The following is a 17261-nucleotide window of genomic DNA, read 5'->3' on the forward strand; positions in this document are numbered from 1 at the left end:
TCCATACCTATTATAATATCAAATTCTACCATATCTAGCTCAATCAGGTCCACTACTGTAGAACGACTAAGAACTCCTACTATACAATCTCTATATACCTGCCTAGTTATCACTGGATCCCCAACAGGTGTAGACACCTCAAAAGGTTTAATCAACTCATGTTCTATCCCAAACTTGCTAGCAACCAACGAAGTGACATACGATAAAGTGGAACCTGGATCAATCAATGCATATACATCATATGAAGAGACTGATAATATACCTGTAACAACATCAGGTGACGACTCCTGATCATGTCGACCCGCTAATGCATAAATGCGGTTCTGAGGACTGCTCGAGCTAGATGTTCCACTTCTGCCTCTACCACGACCGACTGGTGCCTGTGATCCTTTCCCCGGGGGGGGGGGGGGGGGGAGGCGTACTGATGATGACGAACCAGCTATAGATCCCGCTGGCTGAACTATACCCGCACTACCTCAAAACTCACAAGAAGGACCTGAAGATCTCGCTCTCTTACTCTGGCCCCTATCATGCTCAGGATCGCCCCCTGCTTCTACTTACGCTCCCCTATACCTTGAGCGGATGCCTGAATACGAGGAATATCAATGGCTGGATGAAGTGAGACCGACATACAGTCATTGAGCAGGTGCGGCTCCAACCCCATCACGAACCAGTGAACCCGATCCTCCATCTTAGTTACAATAGTAGGAGCATACCTATACAAAGAATCAAACTGAAGGTTGTACTCCCGAACACTCATATTACCCTGTCAAAGGGTCAAGAACCTATCAACTCCGGCTCGTCTAAGCCCTGGTGGCAAATAATAATGAAGAATAGCCTCTATAAAATCCTGCCATACTGCTGGAAGGGCATCCTCACCTCTAGACAACTCCCAAGACTCGTACCAATTAATTGCAATATCCCGAAGTCTATAGGAAGTTAGCTCAACTGACTCAGTCGCAGTGGACTTCATTACCCTCAAAGTCCTCTGCATCCTATCGATAAAATACCTGAGGGTCCTTATTTGGATCTGCTCCAGTGAATATCGGAGGGTCAAAATTAATGAAATTACGAACCCTCGCACTAATGGCCCTATCTGCATGACCAATACCAACCTCCCGACCCGAGTCAATAACTGAATAACATCTCTAATCTCTTGACCCGGTGCATCTGGATGAGGAACTGGGGGTACTGGAGCGAGTGCTGGAGCTGGTGCCCCTCGGATCTCCTCTAGAAAGGGCAGGGTATGTAAAGTATGAGATGGATTCTCACTATGCGACTCTCCCTGAGACCTGGTAACTCGTGACGCTCTACTTGTAGTTTCATCATCCACGGACTTGCCCTTCTGGGCGGCTGTAGCCTTCTTGGGCATCGCTGAAAACATAACATGTCGTTAGGAAAATGAATTCTTATATTGCACAATCTAAGATAGAAAGAAAAGTAACCATCCTAAATATCTTGTAGCCTCATGTCTATAAGTGTGGTGCATAACACACCCATAAACAAGACTCTACTAGACACGGTATGTAGACAACCCTAGGACAGAACTGCTCTGATACCACTTTTGTCACGACCCAAACCGATGGGCCGTGACGAGTGCCCGAGTTCTATCTATCGAACACCCCTAAGCATTCGTCTAAGATATAAACATGAAATAAGTGTAGGTCATGCATAAAGTCTGGAAATAAACTACTAATTCATATGAAAAACCTGCCCAAAAGACATATATATATATATATATATATATATATATATATATATATATATATATATATATATATATATATATATATATATATATGGAATACGGTACTAAAAACCGACAAGGCCACATACTATCTAACTATACATGACTGTCTACAAACCTCTATTAGAGTGTACAACTGTATAAAGGACGGTACTGGGCCCCGTCATGGGATTGGGCCCCGTCGTACCCATATATATATATATATGTAAACACATCGTACCAAAACTCAAAGCAGCTCCGGATCAAATGGAGCACACCAACTCTCGCTGATCAAGGATCCTGAGAAGGGGGACTGTCAGCCTGTATACCTGCACTTGCGGGCATGAAACGCAGCGTCCCCAGGAAAAAAAGGGACGTCAGTACGAATAATGTACTGAGTATGTAAAGCATGAAAATCAGTACATAAAAGACATAGATGAAACATGGGGTAAAAAATTCCACATGTGAGTCTAAATAACTTTGTGAATCCTGAAACATTTATAATATCATGCACGTGCGTGTAAATGTCGTATCATGCATAGGTATAGGTGTATATAACATCATCAAGCCTCTGAGGGCATCCCATCATATCATCTCGGCCACTGTGGGCAAATCATCAACGTATACCAGCTGATCAGGTGGTGGTGCGTATATAACGCCTTAACCTTTTCCCATATCCCATATACATATAATATATGCGTATATAACGCCTTCTGGTCATGAGTCAATGTACATGTATGGATGCATGAAATGCATAAGAAATACGTTAATAAGATTTCTCGAATATCATAAAATCAATATGATTTTTGGATAAACTTTATCAAATACGTATTTTTTTGAGACCCATGAATAGAAGATATAATAATAATTCACATGAGAAATCAAGAATATAGACACCCCTAATATTTCTATGAATAGAGTCATTTATGAACTTTGCGTATTTTGCTCGTTTCGCTTGTATCAGTTGGATCATGCCAAAAAGAAAAAAAGAGATATCCTTAACATACCTCAAGTCGTCAATGCAACTCAACAACAAGCTTATGACAACTAGCGTCCCAACCCTATAACAAAGAAATACGTGTACAATTTAGATGGCGGTAGTATATTACGTATCTCAAACAATAATTCGATTCTAAAATAAAACGGGTATCATTTCCCCTGATTTTACTGCTCCCTCAAGCCTACTATAGGCGAGATACAAACATAACACAATCATCAACTCAAAACCAACCTAATTACAATTCGGGACCTTCAATACAACAAAAAGCCCAAATATACCATAATACACCCAATCAAAAAATTATCAATTAGCCTGCAGCTACAATGACGAGCGACCAACCTACTACCCTACCACACGTGGAGTTTCTCCACGCCATTTTTATACTTCCAAATTCCATAAATCAACAGCACAATAGATAGCCCAAAAGCAACATAAAACAGCCCACAAAACAGTCCACTACAAGTTAAATAACTCGAATTCACGACTTTCGATTACCGTCCCGTGAGGTCTAACTATTAAGAAATAAATTTATCAACCTTTTTTGATATTTTAAAGTTTAAATACAGAAATTAGAAATTTATTAACTATTAAATACATTCCAAAACTCGAACTACAAAGAAAAAGAGAGGCGATATAGTGATACTTACGTCGTAGGGATCGTTCTGATGTTATCGCTTCTCGATTTTGTACCCGGAATGTTAGTATTATCTGAAGCTATTAGAGAGCTCAAGGCCCCTTTTTATGGTGCCTCTGGTCATATTCTAAGTAAAATGAAGAGATAGAGATACGAGTTAAAACATATTTATCAAAAAATTTGAAAAGTCAAAAGGTGCTAGCTTGTCACCCTCTCATTCGCCCATCTACCGACGCTTATATCTTTTTATCCGAATTTCATATGAACAAACGGTTAAGAGCGTTGGAAACTACATTCCAAGACCTTTAATTTGGTATATAATATGTCCGAAAAAGACCTCATATAGTACATAAAATTTATTTCTCAAAAAACTCTGTTATAAGGCAAATTCTTAGTTATTTTTTCTGCAATTTTAATTCGATTTTCTCCAAACTTTATGTGTTTTGTCCAAACATCATATATAATCATATTATGACTTTAAACTCATTTAAACATGATTAACAAGTCTCATATTTATTATACGTCACCTTGGGACGTACATGGTGTAGCACCCAATTTGATTTTGTGTTATGAACTCAAACCCCCATTTTTGGGACTTTTAATTCTGTCCAGATAGGCTTTCTTCGCATTCGCGTGACAAGTGTCGCGTTCGCGAAGGCCAAAAATCCAGCTGCCTCAAATTCTTCTTCGCGTTCGCGTGACAAGCGTCGCGTTCGCGAAGATCTACCCATGCATAGCGTCGCGTTCACGTTCAAGCCCTCGCGTTCGCGATGCCCTCAAGCCCCACTGCTTCGCGTTCGCGAAGGCTAATGACTCTAGGCTCAGTCCCCTCCTTCCTTCTACGTGTTCGCAACTGGCCCATCGTGTTCGCGTAAGTTCTTCAGACACCCCTTCGCGAGCGGCCTCCAAACTCCTCTTCGCGAACCTAGGACTCTCTTCGCGTTCGCGAAGAAGGAAACCAGATATCAGATACAACCGTTCCGAAACACACCCGAAATGATCCGAAACTACCCCGAAACACACCTGAAGCCCCCGGGACCCCGTCCAATCATACCAACCAGTCCCATAACATAACACAAACTTGTTCGAGACCTCAAATCACATCAAACAACATCGAAAATCATGAATCGCACCCCGATTCAAACTTAATGAACTTTGAAACTTCAACTTCTACAATCGATGTCGAAACCTATCAAATCACGTCAGATTGTCCTCAAATTTTGCACATAAGTCCTAATTGACATTACAGACCTACTCCAACCCCGATATCAAAAAGTCCACTTCCGTTCCAAATCTCCAAAAATTTGACTTTCGCCATTTTAAGCCTAAATCAGCTACTGACCTCATATTCACAGCCCGGACAGACTCCTAAGTCTAAAATCACCCAACGGAGCTAACAGAACTCCATTTCGGAGTCGTCTTCACACAGTTCCTACTACGGTCAAAATCCTAAGACTTAAGCTTCCGTTTTAGGGACCAAGTGTCCCAAATCACTCTGAATCATCCGATAACTGAATTCAACCACGCACGCAAGTCAATACACGTAATACGAAGCTGCTTAGGGCCTTATGCCGCTGAACGAGACTTAAATTCTTGAAACGACAAGTCGGATTGTTACAAATTCCATCTATTAATTTGAAGTAAAACGAAAGCTCCGTACGTGTTATTTTTTTGAATTTTTTAATCATCTTGTGATCTCAAATTTCCTTATAAAGTAGAATGTCACACAATTCCTACGGTTGAATAATTTAAATATATTTTAAAGTAAAAAATGTCTTGGCCAACTTGGACGTGCAATTTTTGAAGCTTAATACAATTCCTTTAGCGTCCTTAGGCTTAGACATGCCTTATTTAGGACTTTCAAGTTTCAATATTGATTGGTATGTGGCTCTTCCTTAGGTAGGGGTATCAATTGTCTGGATCGACCGGTTATTTTATAAAATTTGTACTAGATCAATTTTTCGGATTTTTTATTATGTATATCTAAAATTAGACTTTTCAAAAGTGTCCCAATCATGTCGGCTTCTCTTCGATATCGACATGATTCAGTTAATTTTTGATATTTTTTTAAATGTCATGGAAAAATAGAATGCAATAATATACGTTCTTTTATAAGACTTAGCAAAACTCTCGAGTCATTTTTATTGTTTAAAGGGTGATGAATTAAAAACAAATATGAAAGATGGCCAGAGTATAACTTCATCAACTATTCTATAGCAACTTAAAAGAAATCAAGCAAAGACAAATAAACTATAAATCACACGAGTGAAAATATATTAACCAAGTTAAGACTCACGAATTAAGTCTATAGAATATTAAATATTAAAAAAAGATATTGTAGTTTGCTACTCGTAATCGCAAGAATACTTTGTTTCTTGCTAATGAAAATGTTGAAAATAATTTAGTTTCAGCAGAAGTAACATAATAGGTTTTAGGAATTAAGATTTTGAGTTTAATTAGTTGTTGACTTGTAACCGTTTTCATAATTCCAAGGCCCAAAGAAAAATTTGATGCTTATTATTTTTAAACTTACTATATAAATATTTTTTTCACATGTAAATTTTTTCGGTATGGTTCGGTATTTTTTCGATTTATTTTTATAAATAAAAACCTACCATAATTAACGGTACTATTATAAATTTATATAAAAACCTACGTTTTTTTAAAAATAAACCTAAAAATCGATTTGGTGCGATACGATTCGGTCGATTTAATCGATTTTTAAATATTTTCATTAACACCCCTATCGTTAGGTACACTTTCTCAAATAAGCTTAAACCCATTTTTTGTTTTGTGTTCATGAGTATCTACTTGTCTTAGCCAATGAATTTGCTCTTATTTTATTGTGCAGTTTCTTTAACATTAAATATGATTAGTGAAATTTGTTGCACAAGATTTAGTTTGTTGAATAAGTACATATTCCTTTTAAATTCGATACTTCAACATTTTTGGCTTTTAATATTTTCTTATCATATATTTTTCTTTCTTTTTTTAATTCAAGCAAAGAATGAGATTCTTGTTTTAAAGATGACACATCATTGATAATTTGGTCTAATGAATTTTTTAAAACCTTTTTTTTTTTCGAGTGTGAAAATCAATTTTATGAATCACATGACAAGTTTTGTTTGTTTATTCTAAAGTTTTCCAAATTATTAATTCTAAAATCAAAATATCCAAGCGAATTAAGTAAACTCAAATAAAACGAGGATGAACATTGAACACTCGTAAGCCCATACACCAAAAGCAGGCAAACAGATGACTGTCAAATCCCTATTTATAGGCCAAACAAAAATTGGTTTTGTACTAAAAGCTCCATTAACATTTTGAAAAAGAACTCGACGAGACACTCGCAACAATTACGTCTCGAGAAGATTTGGTTCTGCCCAGAGAGATAAACGAAACCCTAATTTGCAATGGAGAGTGCGTTCGCTAGCGCCTCGGCGATCAGCGACCAACGCCAGAAAATCGAACAGTACAAGCACATTCTCTCCACCGTTCTCGCATCTAGCGACATTCAACAAGCCAAGCAATTCATCGATCACAGTTCAGTCTCTCTCTCTCTCTCTGATAATTTGCTGTTTACTTATATTCATGCTATATATAATTCTCAGTTGAAATAGATATAGAGGATTTATATAGCAATTTATACTTGTGCACTCAAGGGTGTGTGGCCTAGTGGTCAATGAAGTGGGTTAAGAACCACAAGGTCTCGATCCTAGCTGAGACAAAAACACTTGGTGATTTCTTTACATCTGTGCAAGCTTTGATGGACATAGTTAAATGGTACCTGTTGTTGGTGGGAGGTAGCAGTTATCTCGCGGAATTAGTCGGTGTGCGCAAGCTGGCCCGGACACCTTGGTCTAAAAAATAATAATATAACAATTGATATTTGTGTACAATTATGTAGTGTTATCGGATGATGTGCCCTTGGTGGTATCAAGGCAGCTATTGCAGACATTTGCACAAGAACTTGGGAGATTGGAAGCAGAGGTTCAAAAGGAAGTAGCGCATTATACTCTCAATCAGATACAGCCTCGTGTTGTGTCCTTTGAAGAACAGGTTTGCTAGTATTTTTGGACTTATATATTAATGCCTTATATAACTCTAAATTACTCTAAGTTTTGGTGCTTCGGAATGATTTATTCTACTACGGTCAGTTTAAATTGTGGCGAAATTGAAAAACATAGGGAGTTCGTCCTATTTGCCTAAGCCTTGGTGGGCTAAGTTAATTGGTACTTGTGCTGGTGAGAGGCAGTAGGTACTCAGTGGAATAGTGGAGGTGAGCCGTTGGCTCAAGGTGGCCCAGCCACCACCGTAAAAAAAAGTGTTGTAATTGTGTTTCTTTGCTTTATCTGTTGTCTCATTGGTGGTGTATATGTAGTTCTAAGGTTGTAGCATTGGATGTTTGTAATTTCATCTCTTAGAACTTCTCAAGAAAATAATAAGAGTACTCTATCTAGAAAATGTACAGAGAAGAACATGATATATGTAGAATGATAACTATTGAATCCACATTTCTATCATGTAAAAGGAGAAGGCCCGTATATGCTGACTGAATTCATGTTCTTTTATTCCCCGTGTTCCATAAATGGAGTGGGAAGTACTTACAGAAAAAAGGGACGCGAAGATATGAAACAATTAATTTTCAGAAAATAACCTCTTTCTAATTGACCGATCAGATTTTAGCTTCCTAATTTTTGCTAAAACCAGTTAAAATAACAGGCTAACAAAGAATTTGAGTGCAGCACATAGGGCGCACCTCACATTGGGACCATGGAGTCGTTGATTATAATGTGTGTGTTTTTAGAGTTGGTATGTTGATGGGAACTGTTGCATATCTACACCTCGATTCCTTTTTCATGGAATTGATATTAAGAACTGAATTTTGTGAGAGTGGGTTATCTCACCAAAGTCACTGAAATATCTGTTTATCTTCTGATCAATAAGTTTACCCCCCTTGGAAGTCATAGTCATCTTAGAATTTGATGTTTCTCAAGTATTTTAGTTTTGAGAAAACGGTTTAGACGAAGATTGGTGTTGGAAATTATTTATTTTTCTGCACATTATCTGCTGTCCACAAGAGATCCTCCACATATGGGTTCTTTTGACCTTTTATATTTTTAATGCCAGATTCTAAAACAACATCCCATCTTTGTAGGTGTTGATCATTCGGGAAAAACTTGCAGAGTTATACGAGTCTGAACAACAATGGTCAAAAGCAGCCCAGATGCTCAGTGGCATCGATTTAGATTCTGCAATGAGGTCTCATTATATTTTTACTTATCTTTTGTTCCCTGCTGTGTCTCTTAAATTTTCGTTGAAACCTGAAATCTCTATCTTCCCGGTGTCTCTTGTTCTGCAGAGTTGTTGATGAGACTTTCATAGTTTCAAAATGTGTCCAAATTGCTCGTCTATATCTCGAGGTTGGATTTTTTTCTCTTTTTCTTTTTTCCTATTTTTCTGATGTCAAGTAAACATCTACGAGTATCACAACAGTAAAAAATCTTTTTTCCTGCTGGCTATTGTCCCAAATTGTTTCTTTTGCTTATGGCTCTGGAAAAATTGTATGGATTCCAAAAAGAGCAAAGACAGTGTTTTTTGGATTAGTAGGCCACACACTAGTTTGTACTGATCTTTTTCTAGAAGGATACAAATGAGTGTGCAGTACACAGCTCTTTGTTCTTGTGGAACTTATTCTGCAAATTGTACCAATGATGTCTATTTACTTGACGAGTAAAGCCTTGTATAGTACTTATGTGATTTGTTAACTTTAGTGTCCCCTTGGTTCCGTTTCAATTGCATTGTTTTGCTTACCTATCAAAAAGGGAGTTAGAGTTTTAGATCTATGTACCTTCCTATTGGTGTGTTCTTTAGATGCATTGATCTGAGGAAGCTTAGTTTACTTCCATAATTTTGGTTCTCTCTTTGACATTCTAACAGTGTCCAACTCCTTGTTTGGCAGGACGATGATGCAGTTAATGCAGAAGCTTTTATTAATAAAGCTTCCTTTAAAGTTAACGGCATCAAGAATGAAGTATTGAATTTGCAGTACAAGGTTGTTGTCATATGATATAGGCATTCTTTTCATGTTTGAGTATGTCACTGTCACCAGCTTATGTCTCCTGAACAATCATTTCAGGTTTGCTATGCTAGGATTTTAGATTTGAAGAGAAAATTCTTGGAAGCTGCCTTGCGTTACTATGCCATTTCTCAGATTGAGAAGCGACAAATTGGTGACGAGTAAGGTTTTCCAGAATATACTAGTAGTTGTTAAAACAATGCTTCTTCAACAATTTTTGATTGCTTAAAATTGTCTTGTTAGTGATTGTGAATGTTTATACGCCCCGAGGAAAAAGGCAGCAGCCCCTTTAACTCTTATTCTTTGTATGGGTACTTGTTGAGTTTAGGAATTCCTTGTTAGTAGAATCTATGATGCGAGCGAGACTAATAAGGTCAACAGCTTAGGAAAACTAAGAATATGCTTTACTTAATGTGCTGAGATCAAAGGCTTAGCTTTTGGCTTGAATAATGTTACATACATCATAATCAATGTTACGCACATTATGATGTCTGATTTTTGTCCTTGTTACAATGCCTATCATTTTATACTTGAGTACATCATGTTGCTTGATGGTCTTTTGTGCTACAGAGAAATTGATGAAGCTGCGTTAGAGCAAGCTCTGGCAGCTGCTGTGACGTGCACAATTTTGGCTGCAGCAGGTCCTCAACGATCTCGTGTACTTGCCACACTGTACAAAGTAAGGATGCAAGGACTCAGAGCTTTAATCTTTTCTTATTGTTATTTTCAAATAGTGCTAAGCAAACTAATTGGCAAGCGGGAGTTTTATTGTACTTGTCCTGTGCTTTTGCTACTGTGAAACAATCTAGATTTAAGTTGTGTCCATTTCTCTATTGAGCTTTCTTTAGTCTATTGCTGTTAAAAACGACTGATACGTTGCTTAAAGTAATGAGACAATGTGAAGTGAGGATTCTTGCTTTGCATGGGTGAAGCAGATCAACTTAGTGCGCTTCTGGCAGTAAGGCATGTTTTGATTGAGGAGGGACACTTCTTTGAGTTGGCTTTAACAGAAGAAAGCAAGAAAAAAAGATAGAATAGGGCCTTTTCTATTCAGAGTATTTAAATTCTCTTCAGATATGCTGCAGGTTTTTCGTTGTTTTTTCTTATGCTCCGGTTTGTAATGGCTCTTCTTCTACTATTCTTTGATTTTCTTGATTTGCTTCTTCCTTATTGTGTTTCTTTCTCAAGATGATTCATTCTTCTTTCTCTCCTCTTCTTTGTGCAATTCACTTGCTTCTGTTATTATGCCCTTGGGCTTCTCTTTTTCTTCTCTCTTCTACTCTCTTTGCTCTCAATAAATCTTTTTCTCATATTGATTGTTTTCTATATCATCTTCTATTGTCCACTTCTTGATTATAGGTCGAATGTTAGGAGAATATCAGAATGGCTCTTTGCAATTAAGACTTGAAGCTAATTTTCAATATTACTAATAATAAAATTGCTCTTTGCATAAAAGCTAATTTTCAATATCCTTATTGAAACAGTTACATATAAATGATGTTGTGATATGATTTTTATGGCTAATTAATTGACAACCAAAAAATGAAATTGTCTTCCATGGGGTTGTTGAATTAATAATTTGATGATATATAGTTGAGTTATTGGGATTAATATTATCATGGTTGCATCTTGGATATTGGAATTAGTAACGTTAATCCTACATATTATGTTATAAGCTATATTCCAATATATTATGTATTTTGTAGCCTTTATATTTTCTGCAAATCGAGGGCCTAGTTCAAAGAAGAGTGTGCTTTGTGCTTCTTGGTTGAGCCTCAAATTTTGTGGCTTTCTTGCGCTTTTCGCTTTTAGAGACACTGCTTCAGTCATAATTGTATGAACTTTCTAATTCAATGATTTGATAGTTGCTCACATTCGCTAGAAATTTCAGACAACTGACAGAAAATGGCAGGTGCATAACACCTAGGAAATGGTAGTGGAATTAGGTGATGATAGTTGGAGGACATGCCATTCTGTGGGCTTAAGATCTTCTAAACTTACTGTCACCATAACCTTTGGAACTTTGAGATTAGTTAGTTTTCTTGGACAACTTCCAGTTTAGATTTGCCATCATATTGTCATATTAGGATGTCAAGTTCTGTTCATCAGATTTTTTAGCGGGTCTCAAATGACTGACTAAAGAAGATATACTTTTTTCCTCTGTGCAATTTGTTCAGCCTTTTGCTAAAATATTTTTCTTTTTTCCTTATTTGATACCAGGATGAGCGTTGCTCCAAATTAAAAATCTATCCAATCTTGCAGAAGGTACTTCACTTGGCTTTATACGAACTGCATAGCTAAGTCTCTTGCTCTCATGCCTGAGTTGCCCTTCCTTGCGCTATCATCTATTTTGGATGCGCATATAGTGCTTCGTCAGATATTAAGGTATTATTTTTAATTAAATTGTGTTTAATTTGAAATATTCAGGTCTATCTGGAGAGAATCTTGAGAAAACCTGAAATTGATGCTTTTGCAGAAGAGTTGAAGCCACATCAGGTCCCTTTTTTTCCTTAATTACTTTTCAAAAGTGTCAAAATACATTATCTCATTTTCTCTATGTATTTTTTTTGTGTGTGTTTCCTACAGCAAGCACTTTTGCCTGATAACTTCACAGTTTTGGATCGTGCTATGATTGAACATAATCTCTTGAGTGCTAGCAAACTTTATACAAATATAAGGTAGAATGGTAGCTTATCTTCTCCTTGTTCGTGATTTGGATTTTTCATAGCTCATGCGGTGCTATCATCTAATCTTATCCCTTTGTTGATCTGTGACAGTTTTGATGAATTGGGCACTTTGTTGGGCATTCCCCCTCAAAAGGTACTTAATGATGTTGCTAAGCTATTTTTCTTAATTCTGTCTGTTTTTGAGCTAACATTCTGGGTTGTGCCTCCATGGCATCCCAAGTAGCTTGTGTTGAGGCATAGTAGTTGTACCCTTGGGCTATATTTTGTAATTATAGGCTGGGCTCTGAGTGGTGTGACTGGTGTAGGAATTATATGAGAATTGGATGTTTTTGGGCGGTAGATGGCGCAGTTGATCTATTTGCAATAAGTGATTAGTCCCCTTGACCATTTTTCGGGCAACATCTTATGGTTGTACTCCCCTTTCTCGCTCATTGGTTGCCATCTGTATGTACTAAGATCAATTTGCGATTGAGCTTGCTTTACATGTATCTAATCACCATGTTTAACTAAACCAATCCTAAATGGGAAAGTGTAAAATGTTCCCATAACTTGCTTATTGCTTGCCGTGGTTGTGCTTGTGTACTGAGATCAATTAGCAATTGTGCTTGCTTTATAAGTAATTCATTTCCATCTGTAAACCAAGTCAATTCTAACAAAAAATTTATGCAGGCTGAGAAAATTGCTTCAAGAATGATTTTCGAAGATAGAATGCGGGGATCTATTGATCAGGTAAGTTTCTCAATTAGTGATGCCATCTGCCCTTATCTTTGTCCTTAAAGAGAGGATGATATTGGATGATGACTTGTCACTGGCTAGCTTTAGGTATAGGGTGTCCATGCATGCCATGTATACATTCTTGATCTCCATGTCCGCCTACCTGTAGTGCTGATAGTGAGTACGCTGGGATGGTGGTTTGACGTGTAAGATAATGTTGCATATGATAAATTTGTTTCTGGGCCACTTTAAATAACTTATATGATCGACAAAATACTATTTAGCGCTAAAGGTTTTAATTGTATAATAATTCTCAATGACTGCTGATAAAAAAATAATTTTCAATGACTATCTTGCTTCTTAGCAGCACATCTAGAGATTTATAGGACTGTATTTAACATGCATTGTATTGTCAAATTACGATAAATACGGTTTGGAGACAATTTGAGTTTCTTTGTAGTTGTACCATCTATCTTCTAATGAAAACTGGTCAATTTTATGTCTTCTTGTTTTAAAAGGTAGGAAGCACATGTACAGTATTTTCCTCTTTAATTCCCTATCCGCATCTCGTTAAGGCAACTGTATCCTTCATCTTCTCTTCTCGACATGCTCTGCTTTAAGTTGATTTTATTGTCAGGTTGAAGGTGTCATACATTTTGAGGATGACACTGAAGAACTGCAACAGTGGGATCAACAGGTGATTTAGTTTCTAACATGCTTGGAAATCTATCTTATGTTTCTTTTTTCATCTGTTTGACAGCTGTGTCAAGTTAAGGAATTTCTCTTTGACCCTAAAAAAAGAAAGAAAAAGAACAAAAAGGAGTCAAACTACTCTTAACTCTTCTATCAATTTACCCTGGTTTTTGGTGATAAACTAGTCATAGAAGTTATCCACATCTGAATAGGAGGCAGGCGTAATAATTGACCAATTTGGGCAATTTACTCTATATGCTCGTAGTGTTATTTCTCATTTGAAATTTAAGTAAAGTCTTTGGGGGAGTTTGGTATTGCTGGGAGATAAACATTTTCCCTTAAATTGGAGAAATTGAGACCCTTTATTTATGAACGAGAAAGTCTTTTTCCTTATAAACTATTTAGACTCTAAACTTGCATATTATTTGCTTCAACCGCTGGAAAATGATCCCGTCATACCAAGCCTTCTTTTCTTGTTTTCATTTATTTAAATGATACTAGTGCTGACAACGATGCTAATCTTCGCAGATCATGGGCCTTTGTCAAGCTCTCAATGATGTTCTTGATAGCATGGCGAAGAAGGGCCTCCCTATTCCTGTCTAGTTTTGTTTATGCTGTGGCGATTTTGGAGGCACCATTTACTCTACCCATGTCATTCTATACTTTCACTAGTTTCAACACATCGTTTGTAACTTTTTTTAATCCTAGTTATTTTTAATTGTACATGAGATACCTGTTTTTGCAATCCTAGGTACGGCAGCCCACTGTAATATGAGCTATTCTAGATTACATGGTCAAAAGTTGCAATACCAAGAAATGACATGAACATAAACAGAGACATGATCAGAAATGTGAAAAGGGAGTTGAAATATTATTCTTCCATGATCTAAAGACCATGGAATTACTATGTTAAATTGTTACTATGTTAATTACTGATAACAACAAGGTCGGAGATCCAAACTAGAGTAAGAATTTGAGACAACAATTAATAACTCGTATTAATCGTCTTCTAAGAATATCACAAAGTAGTCAATGATATCATAATAAAGAAGTTATCTTACTACTTTGAATTATGAACCAGTAAAGGTAGAAAGATAAATCTCAAAGCATAAGTAACAAAGGTTCAAAAGAACTTTCAAAGACTCAAAGTATAATATTCTTAATCAATAATGAAAGTCCTCAATGAATGAGAATAACTTTTTATTTATAGGAGTAAAAGTGTTGTTAAGGAATAAGAAAAGTCATTAAAATTAAGTAGGGTGAGCGGCAAAATCCCTTTGGAGCAGATTTGGGCCTTAAAACTACTACTTTGGGCTATTGGTTTGGACTCCAATTGGGTTCCTTTTCAAAAGTGTTTGAAAAAACACCCCTTCGATAACTTTTGAAACTTTGACTATTTTTGAATGATCACTTGTAAATCTGGCTATTTTTGAATTTCTCCCACAATTAAAAGCTTCTTTATTTGCCATTGAAGTCCAGCAACCTTAGTGTGCAACTCTTTAGCTTGAGATGTCGTAAATGGCCTTCATCCTTGTCCTTGAATATAGTTGAGCTTCCTAGGATGCTATCAATTACTATGTTAAATTGTTGTCTTTAGCCAATGATCACAATGAGCGGTTAAGGCCAGTATTTTCTATTTCACCGTAGAGGATTCTTTTAACTCTCTTCCCTGGACCTTTTTGTTCCTTAGTTGGCTAAGCTTTTGTAATTGTTGTAGTTACTAGTTAGTATTCTATATAAGTATTAAGGTTGGACACATGATATAAATTCTTAATCTCTTAAAACAGAGGGCATCTGCTGCTTGTATATCGGTCATATTACTTGGATTAAATGCGTCAAAAAATCAGCACAGGGCATGTGACTATTAACAATCAAAATGAACAATGTATAAGTATTATGCGTGAGAAATCACTAAGATTAGGAAGGAATATGCAAGAGTATGACATCAACAACAATAACGACCTAGTAAAATCCCACAAGTGAGGTCTCGGGAGCGTAGTGTGTATGCAGACCTTACCCTTATCCTGATGGGGCTGATGGAGCAGAGAGACTGTTTTCGATAGACGCTCGGCAAGAGTATTGACATCATAGGTAACATTCTAATGCACTCTCATGGTTGTGTATCAAAGAACCTATTTGCTCCAGATTATGAAAGATGCATGATCGTATTGTTTTTTCCACAAGAAAGGCTATGTACACAATTTCTACATAACTAGAAAGGACAAATTGACAGAATCACCAAACTTCAGAATTAATTGCTCCCCATTCAGTTCTCTCTGTATATAAAGATATTTACCTTTCTTCAGTTGAATCCTATATAATCATTGACATTGTGCTGCAATTATCAAATCATAAATAATTTTCTTTTGTCCAAAAGAATTGAAGGAAGAAGATTAATCATCAAAATGGTAATTTTCTCTTTTATTGTCCTTACAGAAAAGTATTCACCTCTGCTTTCACAGTCTTAGCCATAAAGACAAACAAATACGGAAAATTAGATCAAAGAAATAATTAACCTCTAGATATAGAAAAAAGAAAAAAAAACCTTTCCACAGTATTGAGAGAGTACCAGTGAATAAGGGATCTAAATGGATAGAGTGCAGCAAGGTATACCACCCAAGGGGACAACACATAACTGAAAACCATAGATGAACACTTTTACTTGCTAATGTTTTTGGGTTAGTTCTAGATAATTAAACAAAAAATTCTATTTTTCTTGGGGTGTAAGTTCTCAATTACTTGATATTGAGACCTTGAATATATGAAGAGGAAACATGGCAAAAAGGTTTCAGTTCCAACACTTCCCAAAAAGTTAACTAATTGTATTTAGAGCCCGTTTGGACATAAGAATAATTTTACATTTTTTTTACTTTTTTCCAAAATCAGTGTTTGGCCATAAATTTTTAAATTTTCACTTGAAGAAGGATTTTGAAATTTTTCAAAAATTTTAAAAACTCCAAAAATATGTTTTTCAAAATTTTCACTCAGATCACTCACAAAATTTCAAAAACAACCCAAAATTATATTCATGTTCAAAAACAACTCTAGTTTTCAAATACCATTTTCACTTGAAATTGTTTTCACTTTTTTCCGGAATTTTACAATTCTTATGTCCAAACGCGCACTTAGTGACTTAATTTTGAGCTATTAAGAGCCCGTTTGGACATAAGAAATTTTTTACTTTTTTTTTCAAAAAATTCACTTTTTCCCGAAATCAGTGTTTGGCCATAAGTTTTCAAATTTTCACTTGAAGATGAATTTTGGAATTTTTCGAAAATTTGAAAAATTCCAAAAAGCTGTTTTTCAAAATTTTACTCAGATCACTAACAAAAACTTATAAAATAGCCCTAAATTATATTCATGTCCAAACATAACTCTAGTTTTCAAAATACTATTTTCACTAGAAATTTTTTTTTCACTTTTTTCTGGAGTTTTGCAATTCTTATGTCCAAACACCCCACTAAAAATAAGATAAATAAAGAAATGAGTAGGGAAAGCCAAAAAAAAAGGAGAAAAAGAAATGAGTTTCTTGACCAAAGCGAGGTGCTAAGTCATCTTAGTTTATGCCTTCAATATATTTATATATAGATGTTGTTAATCATCGGTTAATATGCTATCTTAATGAATTGGGTTCAACCAGTTCTTTCTAACCAAGTAAATTAAATGGCTCCCTTCACTTCTCTGAGTAAAAGTTTGAAAAATAGCAGCGTTTGCAAAGTCATTGAAAA

At 36.2% G+C, this 17261-nt stretch overlaps 1 protein-coding gene across 1 annotated transcript; it reads left to right on the forward strand.

Moving 5' to 3' along the window:
* The first annotated feature begins 6638 nt into the window (after positions 1–6638).
* Positions 6639–14447, forward strand: LOC107790558 (COP9 signalosome complex subunit 4). The gene is made up of 14 exons (XM_016612494.2): positions 6639–6903; positions 7268–7419; positions 8519–8622; positions 8723–8783; positions 9323–9415; positions 9500–9600; positions 10010–10118; positions 11660–11704; positions 11867–11935; positions 12026–12117; positions 12217–12259; positions 12796–12855; positions 13478–13537; positions 14062–14447. Exons 1-14 carry the CDS (start codon positions 6774–6776, stop codon positions 14134–14136), a joined length of 1194 nt encoding a protein of 397 aa, XP_016467980.1. The 5' UTR covers positions 6639–6773; the 3' UTR covers positions 14137–14447.
* Positions 14448–17261: the final 2814 nt, after the last annotated feature.

The sequence above is a fragment of the Nicotiana tabacum genome, chromosome 12, assembly GCF_000715075.1.
Source record: "Nicotiana tabacum cultivar K326 chromosome 12, ASM71507v2, whole genome shotgun sequence".
In the NCBI taxonomy this organism is placed as follows: Eukaryota; Viridiplantae; Streptophyta; class Magnoliopsida; order Solanales; family Solanaceae; genus Nicotiana; species Nicotiana tabacum.